This window comes from Corvus cornix, chromosome 3, assembly GCF_000738735.6.
Source record: "Corvus cornix cornix isolate S_Up_H32 chromosome 3, ASM73873v5, whole genome shotgun sequence".
Lineage (NCBI taxonomy): Eukaryota > Metazoa > Chordata > Aves > Passeriformes > Corvidae > Corvus > Corvus cornix.
Window position 1 is genome coordinate 5742801 of NC_047056.1, and position 15155 is coordinate 5757955.

General features: G+C 43.1%; 1 protein-coding gene across 2 annotated transcripts in view; it reads left to right on the forward strand.

Annotated features, from left to right (window-relative positions):
• Nucleotides 1-15155, forward strand: part of SNAP25 (synaptosome associated protein 25) — a 61994-nt gene that overhangs the window by 26452 nt on the left and 20387 nt on the right. For both annotated transcript variants that reach the window (XM_039568792.1, XM_039568791.1), the window contains exons 2-3: nucleotides 6408-6542; nucleotides 7180-7221. In XM_039568792.1, coding sequence (XP_039424726.1) covers nucleotides 6471-6542; nucleotides 7180-7221 — 114 coding nt within the window. In that variant the 5' untranslated portion in view covers nucleotides 6408-6470. The remainder of the gene's footprint in view (nucleotides 1-6407; nucleotides 6543-7179; nucleotides 7222-15155) is intronic.

Sequence of the window (15155 nt, forward strand, 5' to 3'; positions counted from 1 at the left end):
AGCAGCAGGAAATCAAACACCTGTAGCACCTCACACAGCTCTAGAGACCTGTCTTCAGGCAAGGCAAGCAAGCCCTGAGAGTAAAATAAGTTGCCTAAGGCGATGCAAGAAGACAGGAATAAACTAGGAATTACTGGCTTCTCCTGAATTCAGATTTGCAACATCTCAGCACCTGTCTTTTCCAAAGTCACGCCCTGAAAAGCCCTCACCAGTAGCCATTACTCTTTACTGAGTATCAAGCAAGAATGAAGTGAAATTGGTTATTATCACTGCACTCTGTCAGTCTGGGCTGTGGAAGTGAGCCCGAAGGTTTGCAGCAAAATGCTGTGGGACAGCAGCAGGAAAGAACTGAGGTGTCTGTGCCATGGGTTAAGGCTGACAGACCTTACAGAAGCACAGCTCCAGCTTTTTGGCTTAATCTGTAACACAAATGTTACAAAGGTGTTTCCAAAGGAATGAGAACTTTGCTGAAAATCTTGTGAATAATTTAGATCCATGCAATAGGATGTGCTGAAGAATTGAGGCAAAAGGCAGACTTTCCTCAAGACTTTATTTCAAATCTATTTAGAATTTAAATATAAATAACAATCCTGACTAATTTTTCATTGTTGCATTTTATGCTACAGTGTAAAATGTTGAAATAGGATTTTTCATTACAGAATTATCTGAGTTCTTCTCCAAGTGCTTTCAGATCAGTTAAAACACAGTAAGAGCAAAAGCAGGGCATGTTTAATTATAGACAGTATTAATTGTGGTAAGCTCTGGGTCAAAGAAGATGGAGATGACAGAAGTCATAAAAGTTGGAGCTTGTGAGGGCTGTTGCTGAGAGCCCACAATCTATAAAAACTATGTTCCCAACTCCCTAAAATGTCTCACCAGCTGTTGCCTGTCACACCAACTGTGGGCAGCACACACATGACTTTCCTGGCTTTCTGTTGGGATCTGCCTTCCAACGCTCCATCCTCAACACAGTTTCAGAGGGAGCCTGTGGTGTCAGTAGCACACACACAGGTAATGGTTTCTAAGCATCCTTTTGCAGCACGTTCACACTTTCCTTGTAATTTCATTCCCTGCTGGTGTTAGCAGGCAGTTCCTGGTCTAGACTGAGCTTTGGGGTTAATGCCAGTGCATTTCCTATAATCCAGCCACCAGGAGCCCCTCTCAGAAGGCTTGTGAAGGCGGTGAATGACACAGCCAATGTGCTGGACAGGTGAGCTGTAGAGAGCTCCCCACTGGGCAGTGGTCACTGTTGAGGAGGTCCAACAGGATAAAGAATGTGTCCTGTGACAGGAGGATCCTACAGAGCCCCAGAGCTGCCTTGTGCCTGACCCCATAGAGGCTGAACACCCCTGGGATGGCACACGGGAAGCCAAATGAGGGCCGACACCGGGGAGCAAGGATGACCCCCTTCATCTGTAGCTGCGTTTCATCTCCCTCTTTGACAGTGCTTCTTCTACCAACAGCCAGGCAATAGCAGCAACCCAAATTCCACCTTTAAATGGCCCGCCCAACATCCATCCTGAGACACTTGATTCAAAGTGTCTCTCCTTGGGTTTTCCGTGGCTCTACGAACACAACGCCACCATGGTAACGCTTTCAGTCCTACAAGAAAGAGGCACAAAGAGTGGGATGGATCGACTCTGACTTTTTTAGTAAAATACGCCAATGCAGTCGTCTTCTGGCTACAAATATCCATGGGAAGAGTAGATGTGTCCTTTAATAACAGGGAGAGTGCTTAAAAAAGAACGTTATATTGCTGCGTTGCCTTCTCCCCAGTAAATTGCGGCATTTTCATTTTCCTGTATTTATTGCATTGAAGTGTTTATATCACTGTGAAGCAAATATTTGCTTTCAAAGGTCACTTGCTGTATCTCTCTTCTTCTGGGGATAGACATAGGTCTCTCTGACCCTTCAGTATAACTCCATACGGATTATATAATGTACTTGCTATAGGATTCTTCATTGCATCTTAGCACTACTGAAATAGCAGATGCAGAATTCGAAGAATAATAGGAAATGTCTTTCCATTAGCCAGTCTCTCTTTGTACTTCTCTCTAACATTCAGTCTGTTGTGCTTCTGTACAAGCACTGGCATAAGGTAGGAGACCATCTGCAGGGAATTTGATGTAAATCACCCAAGAGCCTGGAGTTACTTGCATTGTGTAGGAGACAGAGCACAGCCTGGAACATGCTGTACACAGTATTTTGTAGCCATGTTTGGCCTTTTTTTTTTCTTTTCAAAGAGCACCGTGGATGTTTGTGTGTGAACCCAGAGGATTTCCTTTCCCTTTTCTGAAATGGGAAAACCAAGATCCTCGTGAAATTTTGAGGTTGAATTTGTATAGGCAATTACTGCAAGTATAAACACAAATTGAGTGAATGCAGTGCCTGTAACTTCTGTAGCAACCTTTTCTTTTTTTTTATCAAAGTTTCAGATCTAAAGAGCATAACATATTACATCCCTACTTTGGTTTTCTGATCTGTCATCTCTGCAGGGACTGTAGATAAAATAAAATGTAGTTTAAGTTAAAAGTACAGAGTACACTTTGGAGAGTTTATTGTAGTTATATTAGAGGTTCCTAAGGCAATCATAGAATTTTGATATTTGATTCAAATTAACTTGAATGAGAACAGAATGCAAAATACCAACTAGTACCAAAAATATAAATTCTGCAAGGAATTTGTTATGCCAAGTCCTCAATACTATCTTAGGCCTGTTTCTGTTCTACTAAAACAAGAGCGGGTTTCAGTGGGCCTAAGCCAGACCTATGCTTTTGAAAGTCTGTCTAGTATCAGTAAGATAAAATTCATCATGGTTTAACTTTCCTTGACCATTCCTGAAATAATTCATTTTCCATGTTTTTAAACTTCAGGAGAACTATAGGTGTTCCTAAGAAACAGCACAGAGGGAGAACCATTAATTTGTACTTTAGAGCAATAATTCCCTTTAAAACATAATTCTTCTCTCTACAGGATTTTTATTGATAACAGGGTTTGTTGTTGGAAATTCATGACAGTGGAATGGCATTTCAGCCTAAACAGGACTTTTCAAGGAAAATCCTATCTCTAATCTGTCCGATTCCACATTATAAATTGCAAAATCTGAAAAAAAATTAAACTCATTCCCTGCCATCTACAAAATGTATGTAGTTTATCATATTGTGTGCAAATCAGTAACCTTTATTGATTCTTGGGCAAGGTTTTCTATTAAATAAAGTTGAATCAGCATAGCTGCGGGACACTTCTGTTTATGACTAAAACTTGATGTAAAATGACTTGTCTGGAAGAACGCTTTTTGCTATTTCTCAATACATTCTAAGTGCTTTACAAATACCAAACAATCTCAATAAACCTGTCAAGTTCAATCACTTGCTGCACAACATCTCTCCAGTTACAAGCTCTGACCCTTTTTTTAGCTTGATGCAAAATAAGGCACGTCTGTCACTAAGATGCCAACTGATGGTTCTAACAAACCAAGAAGGGTGACTAAAAAAAGCCCCACAAGAGCATGGAGTGACAGGACAAGGGACAATGGCTTCAAACTGACAGAGAGTAGGTTTAGATTAAACGTTAGGAAGAAATTATCAACTGTGAGGATGGTGAGTCACTGGACCAGGTTGTCAAGAGAAGCTGTGGATGCCCCATACCTGGAAGTGTTCAAGGTCTGGTTGGATGGAAGTCTGAGCAACCTGGTCTAGTGAAAGGTGTCCCTGTCCATGTCAGGGGGCTGGAATGAGATGATCTTTAAGGAACCTTCCAACCCAAACCATTCTGTGCTTCTGTGAAAGTTTCTCCACATTGTTTCTTGTTTTTGCACCACCCATCACCACTGCTGGCTCATGATCAAAAAATTAATAAGGAAAACATCAAAAGTCGTGCTGGAATCAACCTGAGAACAGAATTTTCTGTGCAGTTTTTTTTTGTATCTGCAGAGACTGACCAACAGTGAATACATAAATTGCTCTTGTCAGTAGAAGCCCTCATGTCACCTCCACTCACTTACAGGTCTGTAATTATTCAGCTCACACTGGATAAGCTTAGAGAATGAACCAAATTCCCTGTTAGCATCCCACCCTCTCACTGATGCATCACCTCCCACTTCACAGCCAGTGAGATGCTACCACACAGACACAGCACAGAACCACTTTCCTACTCCTCAACATCTATATGTATTTACCAATTAGATCAGTCTCAAAGTCCTAAACAAATTATCCTGATTTTTGCTAAAGCTCAGTGCTGCTATTCTGCCAGTGCAAGTGTAGCAAGGGGTCCAGGTAGAGGAGAATATTTTAACTAGATGATCCAAAACTAGGTCCACAGGCTTAATCTTGGTGTTCTGGTACAGAGGCTATGCCAGAAATATTTCAGTGCTGGGTTGTGCCTCAGTCTGGGAAAACCCCACAATTTGTGAAGCAGTGACCAGTGCTAGAGACAGCCTGTGCCAAGTGGGACAGGAGTTTGGAGCATGGTTCTTTACTAAAATATCTTCTTTTTATCCTACCTGAGCATGCTCCATTTGCTGGCCAGGAGAAGTGTCTTCCTGGCGCTGCATGATGTGATATAAAGGGCACACACACCAGCACAGCAGCAGGGTGGGAAGGCTGGGGTGGCCTTGAGAGTATCCCCACATTTTCACATGCCGTTCAGGAAGAGACCAGTTCCCAGTTTATCTTTTCCTCCTAAATATCCAAGTGCACCATTTTTTTGTAAAGCTTGTTTCCTGCTGTTTGTGAGCATCCTTGAAGTGTCCAATATCAGCCTGAGTATTAGCCATGAAATTAAGCTCTGCCTTTGCATCAGCTGGGGCTGCAGACAAGTTGCCTAAGCTTGGTCCTTAACACTGCTGTGACCACGCAGCTGGCAGGACCAGGTGGCCTCCTTCTCCAGCAGACATTTGGGCTCCTACACATGGTGTGACCCATCACAAAATGTCAGCCTCCCTCTGACAAGGATGTGGCGATGTGCTCAGTGATGAAAGTAGAATGCCGTGCCAGTAGCTGCAGGGCTGACTCTTCGAGATGGATTTTTTCCTGCTGTAGCTTCAAGGAGGAAAAGCAACCGTGAGTGAGGGCACAGCTAATGTGAAGGCATGAAGGTCACATATTCCCTCTTAGATAAGAAAAGCAGCAAATCTGTTGCTGAAGCTGCAGAGGAAATGCAAGGAGCTGCCTGCTTTCCTTACACCTTTCTAAGCAAACAGGGTGTGATCCAGGAAATGTCACTGCCACCCAGCTGTACCTGCTCAGCCCAAACTCCTGATGTCCTGATGGAGAGCACCATCAAAGTGAGGAATGGTTTAATCTCCAATATATAGTAACTTCCATTTAAACAGAGTTGTTATTGCTAAAATTTTAGAGCCAAGCTCTGCCCTGAATTATTTTGTTTCATAAAGGATGCACATACCGCAAAGACAGGACAGAAAACAGCCCCGGGATCCTGCCTTCTCAGAGCAGCTTTGCCGAAAGGGTCTGCTTTTGTCCTCTTTCTGTAATTGAGCATGATGGCATCTGCTTTATGGCTGTTTACTTGCAGTCCCCCACAACTTCCCCACCTGCTCTGCACCTGCAATTAGGTTTTCCTGCAATGAACAAATCTAACATTCAGTGAGCAGTAATTTGCAATGTGCCGTGCTTGAATCAAGCAAAGAAATAAGCCAGTGTTGTTGTTATAAAGACCTGACAGATGGTAGGAGGGCCCGCCTTTCTTAATCAAGTCATGCTCAGCAATCAGAGCTAGCTTGAATTTGTAACAAGAAAGAAACCCTACCCAAATGAGCATTAATGGACTGCATCCTGACCTCTGGTTAGGACGAGCACAGGGGTGTCATTCTGTATCAAGAGGAATAACCAAGAGCAGGATCTGACCCACTTTGTGGAGAAGTTGAAAATACCAGTAGGTCCTATCGTCGCTTCCCCCAAAATGAAGGATTGTCCCAGGCAGACTTCTCCCGGTCTAGCTGTAAATATCATTTCATAGTCTGAACTATATCATGGTGGACAAGTCATTAGCTGATAAAAATCCTCAAAGTTTCATAGTCTTTAATTTAATTGCAGATGTGTTAGCTGAGCATCCAGCCCTCCAAGCAAGGCAGCTGAAACATAGGACTTGAGTGGCATAGGCTTGACCTTGACCTGCTTCACATTAAGCCTTTTAATTCTAGAGAAGAATGAATGGGTTCCAAGATTTTTTCTGGCAGCAAATAACATCTCCTGAGTGTCCAGCTTCCATATAAATTGCATTTGAAAGGTTAAGAAAAAAGGAAGGATTTGCTCTCTACTACATAGGAATTACTATCCAGAATGAGAGTTTGGGTGAGGACACTGATGTAATAAAGGCACTTTTGTGGGACTAACCTTTAAGCACGGCTCCTAACCACACTGTTTCTCTTCCTTTTCATTGTCTTTCAGGCTCACAAAGCAGCTGAGTGCAAATCCTGATCTGCGGCATCCCCAAACACCCCCACAGCTAAAATGGCGGAAGACGCGGATATGCGCAATGAGTTGGAAGAAATGCAGCGGCGTGCCGACCAGCTCGCTGATGAAGTGAGACCAGTAGCTAAACTGGGAACTCGGGGCTGGGGTTGGTGTGAAACACACAGCCAGAAATAGGAGATGATCCGGCAAAGGATTTCTAGAGCTCTTTTCTGTCAGCTTTACACTGAAAGCAGAATTGGAAATGAAATGAGCTGGGCTAAAATTTAATGTCATGTTTAGTCTAGATTAGGGCATTTATTGATTGTGAGTTTGGTTTAGGTATTAGACTGTGCATCAATTTGACTGGCGTCAGAGCAAAAGGCAACAATTTAATATTTTCTGAGGATTCCTTCGATTTGTCAAACCTATTAACTGTTAGAAGTCACCAATTAGGTCTCTGAAGAGTCTTAGCTGAAAACCACAGGCTTTATTTTTAAAGTGGAACGCCTGCTGTTCCGAGCAGCACCACCGCAGTGTGTGAGCAAGGGGGGCACAAGCCCTGGAGACTGCAGCTGCCTCGAGGTGTGCTGGGAACTGCTGCATTAGCCATCCATAGAGATGGAGAGATCACCAGTGCCCTGCTGATGGCCAGATTTGGAGGGGAGGGAAAGAGTGCAGGAAAAACGTCCTGTCAGCATGAGCCTACATGTTAGCCTTGGAAAGCGTAACTTGCCAAATCTCAGTGTTTTCTCCTGGTTTTTTTCAGTCCCTTGAGAGCACCCGTCGAATGCTACAGCTTGTTGAAGAGGTAAGGACTTGCATTTTATTTGCACTTCCATTGTGAGCAAAAGTGATGGAGAGTGTGACAGTGGAAATGTTTTTTTTAAAACTCATATTGGTAGGGCCTTGCCACAGCTTTATGTGCCACCGTCCCTGCTCATCCCTACCCCTCAGTAGGACCATGCAAGACACTGTTCCCTGGATGCCAAGTGCAGCCAAGGCACTGGTTTGCCCATACCTGAGGATTCACCGAGACAGGATTCTGGAGATAAATGAAGGAAACGGCCTCTGAAGGTGACTTGGAGTCAGGGACAAGTGGCTGAGTTTGCTGCAGAGCTCTGGGTGCCTCGTGTCGGCACCACTCTCATGTCCTTGGCATAACAGTGCAAGAGGGGAAGGTGAGAAGGGCCCTCGATCCATTTTCCCAGTCTGCTTTAAATACTTCCCTCTCCATAAACACTTGCAGTTATTTATAGAACATTGGTCAGCACAGCATGTAAATGCCATTTCTTTATGTATCTCTGAAATATTTATCAGGATTTCAAGGCTCATGAGATGTCCTAGATTGACTGCTTTGGAAAAGGAAGCACTCTGATTTCCACAGTGCTAAGGAAGGGGTTGCTGGCTTGGTCCTCACAGCTAATACCTGCCTGGAGGGAAAAAACCAATTGAATCAGGCTGTATTTCACCCTCTTCACAATAAAGGGGTTTAAAATTTGGAAAATCTCAACTCAGTTTAGTTTTGAGTGTTCAGCCATCAGGTGGCGGAAAACTTTGCTGCCACCTGACAGGATGCATTATTTTCAGACACCATGTGAGCCCTGGTGCTGGAGTTGGTGACATTTTTAATCAGGGTCATCAGCACTGACAGTCCCAGTACTCCTGACAACCAGAGGAGTCTCCAGCAGAGACAATGGGAAGAAAATTACATCAGGTCCCGTGTTCAGGAACAAGCACAACCCCAGCCGTAGGCTTTATGGCCTTGAAATCAATCACCACTGTGAAGATCAATGGAGTCCAGTGGAGAAAAAATTAAATTTCCATGTACAGACAGACAGACAGGTCATTGAGCATAGTCAGCATCACTTTTCCTCCACAAACACTTCAGATTGGGGCCCCTTGCAGCCGTAAAATGCTCTTGTCTCACGAGCAATCTGTCCGTTTTTGCTGCTCAGTTCCCTGGACACACCATTTCTAACTACCACTTTACGTCAACTCTGTGCTGGATGCAGCTCCCGCTGAAATCAGTTCAACAACATGGAAGAGAGTCTCATATGAGTACCCCCACAACACAAGGCAGGAGAGCCTGCTGCCCCAAAATGCCTGGGATCTAAATAGACAAGGCAGATGATGAGTGGGAAGAAGGAGAAGCGCAGAAAGGGAAGTGATTTGCTTGGGGCCAAGCCATCAGTAAATATCAGCCCTGTCTCTCCTGAGCCGTATTTGTGTGGCCTATGCACTGCTTGAATCTTCCTAACATATTGAACCAGCATATTGTGAATGCCACTGGAATTTCAGTATTAAATCACAGCAAATGGCAAAGTGGGAGGAGAACTGGGACTGCTGAATCCACCAATGAATTTATGTAGGTCTATAGCGCTTCTTGGAAGAGCTCAGCATCTCTCTAGACCTGGCGTTTATTCAGATGCCACAGTATCTTCCTGTCCAAATAGAGAAGTTGCTAAAACTAGCACTGAATAGTCAAGGGAGTTCTTCTAAAATGAGCTGAATATTGTATTCACTAATGTGACTACAGGAGACCATTAAAATTCTTATGTGGACTAAACAACTGGTTGATTATTCCAATCCCCTTTCCTAGGTACTTTAAAAAAAAGAGAAGCATTTAGGAAGTGAGAGATTTTATACTGAAAAGACAGATGGTGAGAGTATTTGAAATTGAACTTGCACTGCTCTGATTTAATAGACCCCAAAAATCCAATTAGACTTCCTCACCTAGCAGAACCTAAGTCTAGTGGATGGAGACAGGAAATACTCAGGGAAAGAATGCTTTTTACTCTGTTCTCTTCCTTTCTTAGGAAAAGGATGCCTCCATGTTTAAGCATTATTACTGTGTACATTTGTATGGATTGCTGTCAGGAAATACAGAATAAACAGACTGACTGGACTCCATCCTAGAGCCAGAAGAGTGCTGTCCACCCAGGGAAGCCCCGTAGCCGTGTAAGGCTGAATTGCAGGTCATAGCCTGGGGACAATGGGGGGACAATGGGGGAACAATGGGGACATGCCCTCCTTGTCCCAGAGGACTATTCAGAGATTGGAGATGAAGCCCTGATGCTGCTCCCAGGGAACATGGGCAAGGAAAGCCAACTATGTTATTGCTTCTTGATTTTATAACCCAGCTTTGCAAGAAGCTGATTTTCCAGTTCTGGCACAACAAGGGAAGGAAGAAGTGTTACAAAAGCAGCCACGGCTTTGCCCCAAGGCAGCTCTGTACTGGAATGACAGATTCCAAACCCCAGTTTGCTCCATGGTGCCCATCATACCCAAGCAGTGCAGCTAATCTGCACTGACCAGCGCTCTTTTGAGCCACTCAGTGCTATAAATACCTGTATTTTATGATGATGCTGTGCAATGTTTGGGCCAAAACATAAAATGAAAATGAACTGAGGCAGAACAAGTGAGACTAAATACAGTTTGTAGCTGACCTTCTTATTTTTGCGTTCCAGCTTTTTACCTCTGAGGCAACATTATGCAATGCAGAATATCACGTGTGGGAAGAAAAGCTGGGAGTTTGCTCCCATCTTTCAGTGTGACCACTATGGCCTTTGAGGAAAATCAATTGTGGTAGTATGGGAAAAAAAAGATGGTTTGTAGCTATGAAGCAGCAAGGAAAAAATAACAAGATCAGTAGTGCTAAAAGCTCAGAAGAAAGCACTTAGGAATGTACAGACAAAAGGGCTGTTTTGTACATTTAAATCCAGGCAGGACTATCTTCTTTCATATGAGGTTAGAGTGAAGTATCAAAGGTGAAATGGTGAGCTATAAATGTTTGATAACTGATGCTGCCATACGCAGGACACTGAACACAGAGAATGCCATTTTACCAGCTGTGAGTTTACCCTGACATTTATTATCACAGGCAAACATTCCTTAGTTTGAAAAGTAGAAGAAAAAGTGTTCTATTAATTTAGAGTTTGGCCCAAACCTTGTCAAAGCTAATTTGAAAAATCCCTTTGACATCATTAGACCTATTGGAACTACTGAACTATTGGAACAGTTCCCCTCAGCAAAGTGTTTTAACCAGTGTAATTCCACAGAAATGCGTATCTGGCACAAAGGAATGTGATCCATAACTCTGGTCTCACTTCCTCCAATGCAGGATTAGACCCCTTTGTGTGGGTTAACCAGGGGGTAGCAGATTCATGTGGGCTGAGGATCTGATTTAACAGGTGGAGCAGCAGTGTGTGGCTCTTTAATCAGGCACAGGGAGACATCGGAGCGTTAACAGGGTGATAGGGAACCTGGAGCAGGAGCTGAGCAAATTCATTACTATGGATGACTGAAAAATGTTTCTTTGACCACATTTTTGTCTTTAGGCTGTTGGCAGCTCTCTTTAATGTCTGTGGGAACTGCTAGCCATGTCAGCCTGTCCTGGTACATAATTGTCTGTATTAGTTCATTCAAAGCAAACTCTATAATTTCTGATTAAAGCAAAATTCTTCATCAAAGTGGAAGTTTACGTGTTCTTCATATAACTGAGAGTGTGTATATATGTTTTTCAGGATATCTCCTGAAATGCAGGGAAACTGATTTCCAGAATTTGGATTCTCTACCTAATACATCATCCTCTTATAGTGTTAGGAAAATATTCCCTCAGGCTAAACCAAAATTTGAGTAGCTGCCTTTGGTAGGATAGGACCCAACACACCATGTTCCTGGAGGGACTGATGAGCCCTTTGAGAAGTCATTCCAATTCTCTTCCTACTTTTATTTCCATCTTGGGAGATTAAGTTATGTAACGGCAATAACAAGAAATGATACAGCAATGCAATTCCCCTCCAAAGTGCTGGGCAAATTTGGGTGAATGTTTTGTTGCTGACTTGTTTTGAGTGAAACCCTCACCAAAAAAAAGCAAAAAAAACCAAATAACCAAAAAAACCAACCAAAAAGTTTTAAAAAGCTATTACTGATGACTAAGGATAATGGATATTAAAGCCTCCAAAAGGGTTCCCAGTTATGCTGTTAAACTGGCTTCACTGAAGCACTGACAGACTAAAGTATCTATGAGTTGAATTAAGCCCAAGGGTTTAAAATCATACTCTGGTTCTTTGATTAATAGCTTTGCCAGTGGCCAAATGAAGAACCAGGGCATGTGCTTCATATAAATGATGCAGAACCCAAATCAGCACTGCTTGTTTGTTTGCTTTTATTTAAACATTAGAGCCTAGATGAAAGATTGAAAGACATCAACTTTCCTAAAATCTACGGGGTCTGTTTCACCTTATGTGATACATTTTTAAGTTGGAAGTGTTGGCTTCCTGCTCTGAAGGGTCATCTCATGTGCAAAATTATTATATATATATTATATATTTTACCATTTGCAGAATATCTGCATTATGGATAAATAGAGGAACTCCAGAGCTGCCAGTTTAATGCCTCAACATAAGCAATTCATGCTGTGCCATTTTCTTCTAAAGGACAAGAATGTGAGAAGTTTGCTGTGTCTTGACAAAATCCAGCAGTCCAAATTCTCCTCTCAAGTGCAATGAGAAGACAAAGAGAGTCAGAATGTGTTCTGGAAACAGATGGCTGTTGCAGATTTAAGAACTGGATGAAAATGGCATGTGCTCATGAATTCTGTAGGGTCTTGTGAAAGATGCATTTTTCATCTCTCTGGCCTGACCTACCCCTAAGCATTTCATTTTTTTGAGAACCCTTATTTTGCTGCAAACTAAACAGGATTGCCTGTACAAGTTGTGGAGGGTCTGAACACATTCCTCCATTGCAAAGGAAGGAAGAAACCTAATCCTGGCCAAGGTGGAACTTTAGCACACAATTTCAAACCATGATGGACCCCACTAGTTCTACCCATTCATAGCTTCCCACACAGGATGTCCTTGATGTTGGAGAGCACTGGATGTGGGTGGGAATCCTTCCTGAGCCCTCAGGACCAGAAAAACCCAACATAGCCACTGGGCCCATGGTGATGCGAGTCTGTCATCAAGGATTCAGGGGCAGAGGTTGTAAAACATATTCTCCTGGACTGGCACTTCACAGGAGAGCTTTCATCACCTCCTGTTACACACTGTCCCAGCAACCAGCTCAAGTGACACCTGCTCCGCTGAGACCAAGGGGAGTTTCTGTGTTTGCCCCCCAAACACACTTGTTTGGCACATTTCTTCTTCTATATTCCTTTAGCTGAGGTTTTGTACTTTCCAGAGATGCCTCAGTCTGTTGTCACTGGGGGTCAGTCACCGAGTGTTTCTCTCCTGCTCAGACATCTGGATGATGAAGACATTTTTAGAATAGTTCTGTCTTACAGACAGGTTGGGGTTTGAGCTATCTAAAATATCAGTCATAATGGAAATACTGAGCTTTTCTTTTTTCTTTTCTATTTTAAATGCATGAATGTGATTTATTTTTTAATTGACTTTACACATTTAATTCTTTCTGTGGAAAAGCTGAAAATTAATGCTTAATAGAAATTTTGAACAGAAGGAGATTGTCACTTGATGTCTGAATCACACCTCATCCTTTTCAGTCACCACCTCTTTATTAGCTTCAATATGCTTTGGATTAGACCACAGATGCAGACAAGTTTATTCATTGCAGACCCTTTAAAATTTTCACATTTGTGTTAATGCCGTGGCAGGCTGTTCTTAAGAGAGATACAGTGTTGCCTGATAAAATTAAAAGGCACTGATGATCAGGTAAATAAAAGAAAATTTCACCTCTTTCTCTCTGTGTAAAGATTTGATATGAAATACAAACCATAGGGTTTAATTGCTGAGTTCATCTCTCAGCACGTCTTGTTCAGGTCACTGGACATCTTAGCTGTGTAAAGGTAGTTTGCTTAGATGTTAAACACAGTAGGAAAATAAGGGTTAAAGAGCAGTAAATGTTTCTCAGCCTGATTATGTCTGATTCACCAAAAGCCATCAACTATCACAGCACCAACTAAAGGTTTCTGAGTTCAATATTTGGAAGGGTCCCATGTCAGACTGCACCATATTTACTGAAACACAGGGTGACTCAGGACCCAAGCAGCCTTCTTGTGTTTGCATGAGTATGTTTGTTAAAATACATACAAATCTGGGGGGGTAAAACCTCCCTGGGTACCAACAGTATAGAAAGACCCAATAAAAGACTGTTGCACAAGCAGTGCTTAAGAAAATATAAGATAATTAAGGTGGTTTCTTTATTCTAAATTGGCAAACCTAAGATAACCCTTGGACCCTAAATTTCTAAAGGCTGCAAAAATAAAAGCTGGTTGGGATTCAAGTAAATGCAGTGTGAACTTGAAGGGAGAGAGAGCAGTGGGTGCCTGGTAGATGGCTGACCCGAGGGCAGCAGGCTGCAAGCAGACCATGGGGAGAGGCAGGAGGCCTTTTCTGTCCATCTGGCAACTCACACAGGGACATTCTAAAAAGAGGAAGCAAACCAGCCTGCACACATCTGATGTTTTTCCCAGTTTCTGCAGTGATGTAGACATTAAAGACAAGAATGGGAGTGCAGGGAGAGGTAGAGAAGGGCACAAGAGGCACCTCATGTCCCTCTTGAGCTGAGCAGGATCCTCAGAAGTGCAGCAGAGAAGCACCAGCTGCACCAGGCAAACAGCCCTGAGCATGGCAGGATTGGGCTTGTGGCTGAACCAGTGTGGGCTGTGGGAGCCTGGGAGTGCCCTGTGAGCGTGGACAGGGCAGCTGATGGCCAGAGACACTTTTCTGCTCCCACAAAAACTGATGAGCAGTGAGCAGGGCTGCTGGCTGGAAGGATAACATGAAGTCCTTTATTTGCCTGCAGGAGTGGGAGGGTGGCTTGAAAAGCCAGATGGATGGTCAGGACTTTAGTTTTCTGTTCCTGATGTAGCCGTGCAACTGTGGGCTTCTCCCTGCCCTCTGCGAAATCGACACCACCACCTGGGGTGGTCTTATCTCTTTCACAGGAGCATGGATAGCTTTATGATCATGGCAACAAGTGAATTACTGCTGCACATGTCCAGGTAGTTCTGCTGTCAAGCTGTCAGGCCACAGAGGACTTACTGCATTAGTTATTGACATGCAAGAGTCAGGAGATCATTCAGGCCATTAATTATTCACAGATGTTATCACTGCTCCAAGCAGAATGGAGCTGGTTTCCCCTTTGTAATTAAAAAGGAGATAATTTGATGTGTGATATAGCTCAGTACCACAGCACCCAGAAACCGGAGACACCTGATCACATCCCAGAGTGATGATAACGCATACTAAAAATTGTACTTGTGAAAGATGCCCTACCACTGGTTTAGGCAGGTGGGAGCTGTGAATGGCTCAGCTTTGCTCAAACCCTGTATCCAGTAAAGGCAGTGATAAGATTCCCACTAAGCTGTGGGAGCAGAGGCAGATTCAGTGTGTAGGTGTTTTGAAAATCCTACCTTCAAGCCCAATTCAAAGTCCATTAATGCTAAAGGTGTCTGTTGACTGTATTAAAACTTGGCTCAAACCCATATCTATTAGATCACTGAGCCAAAAAATATGGCTTAATCCTATTAAATATTAGCCTGCTTTAAGATGGATTTCCTAAGTAGGTAAGCCTTCTGACTTCTGTCAGCAGCAAGAGCTGTGCACAAACCACTGTGCCTCCTTCCCAAACATGTTTGTGTCATACCTGTTTTCCCTGGGAATTTCTCCTGTGAGATTAACATCCACCTACAATATCGACACCCCCATCCTCCCTTCTCCTGCTTCATTTAACTCGGAGATGAATCTTCTCCTTTTAGAAATTACTCCTGTGCAAAGTGTT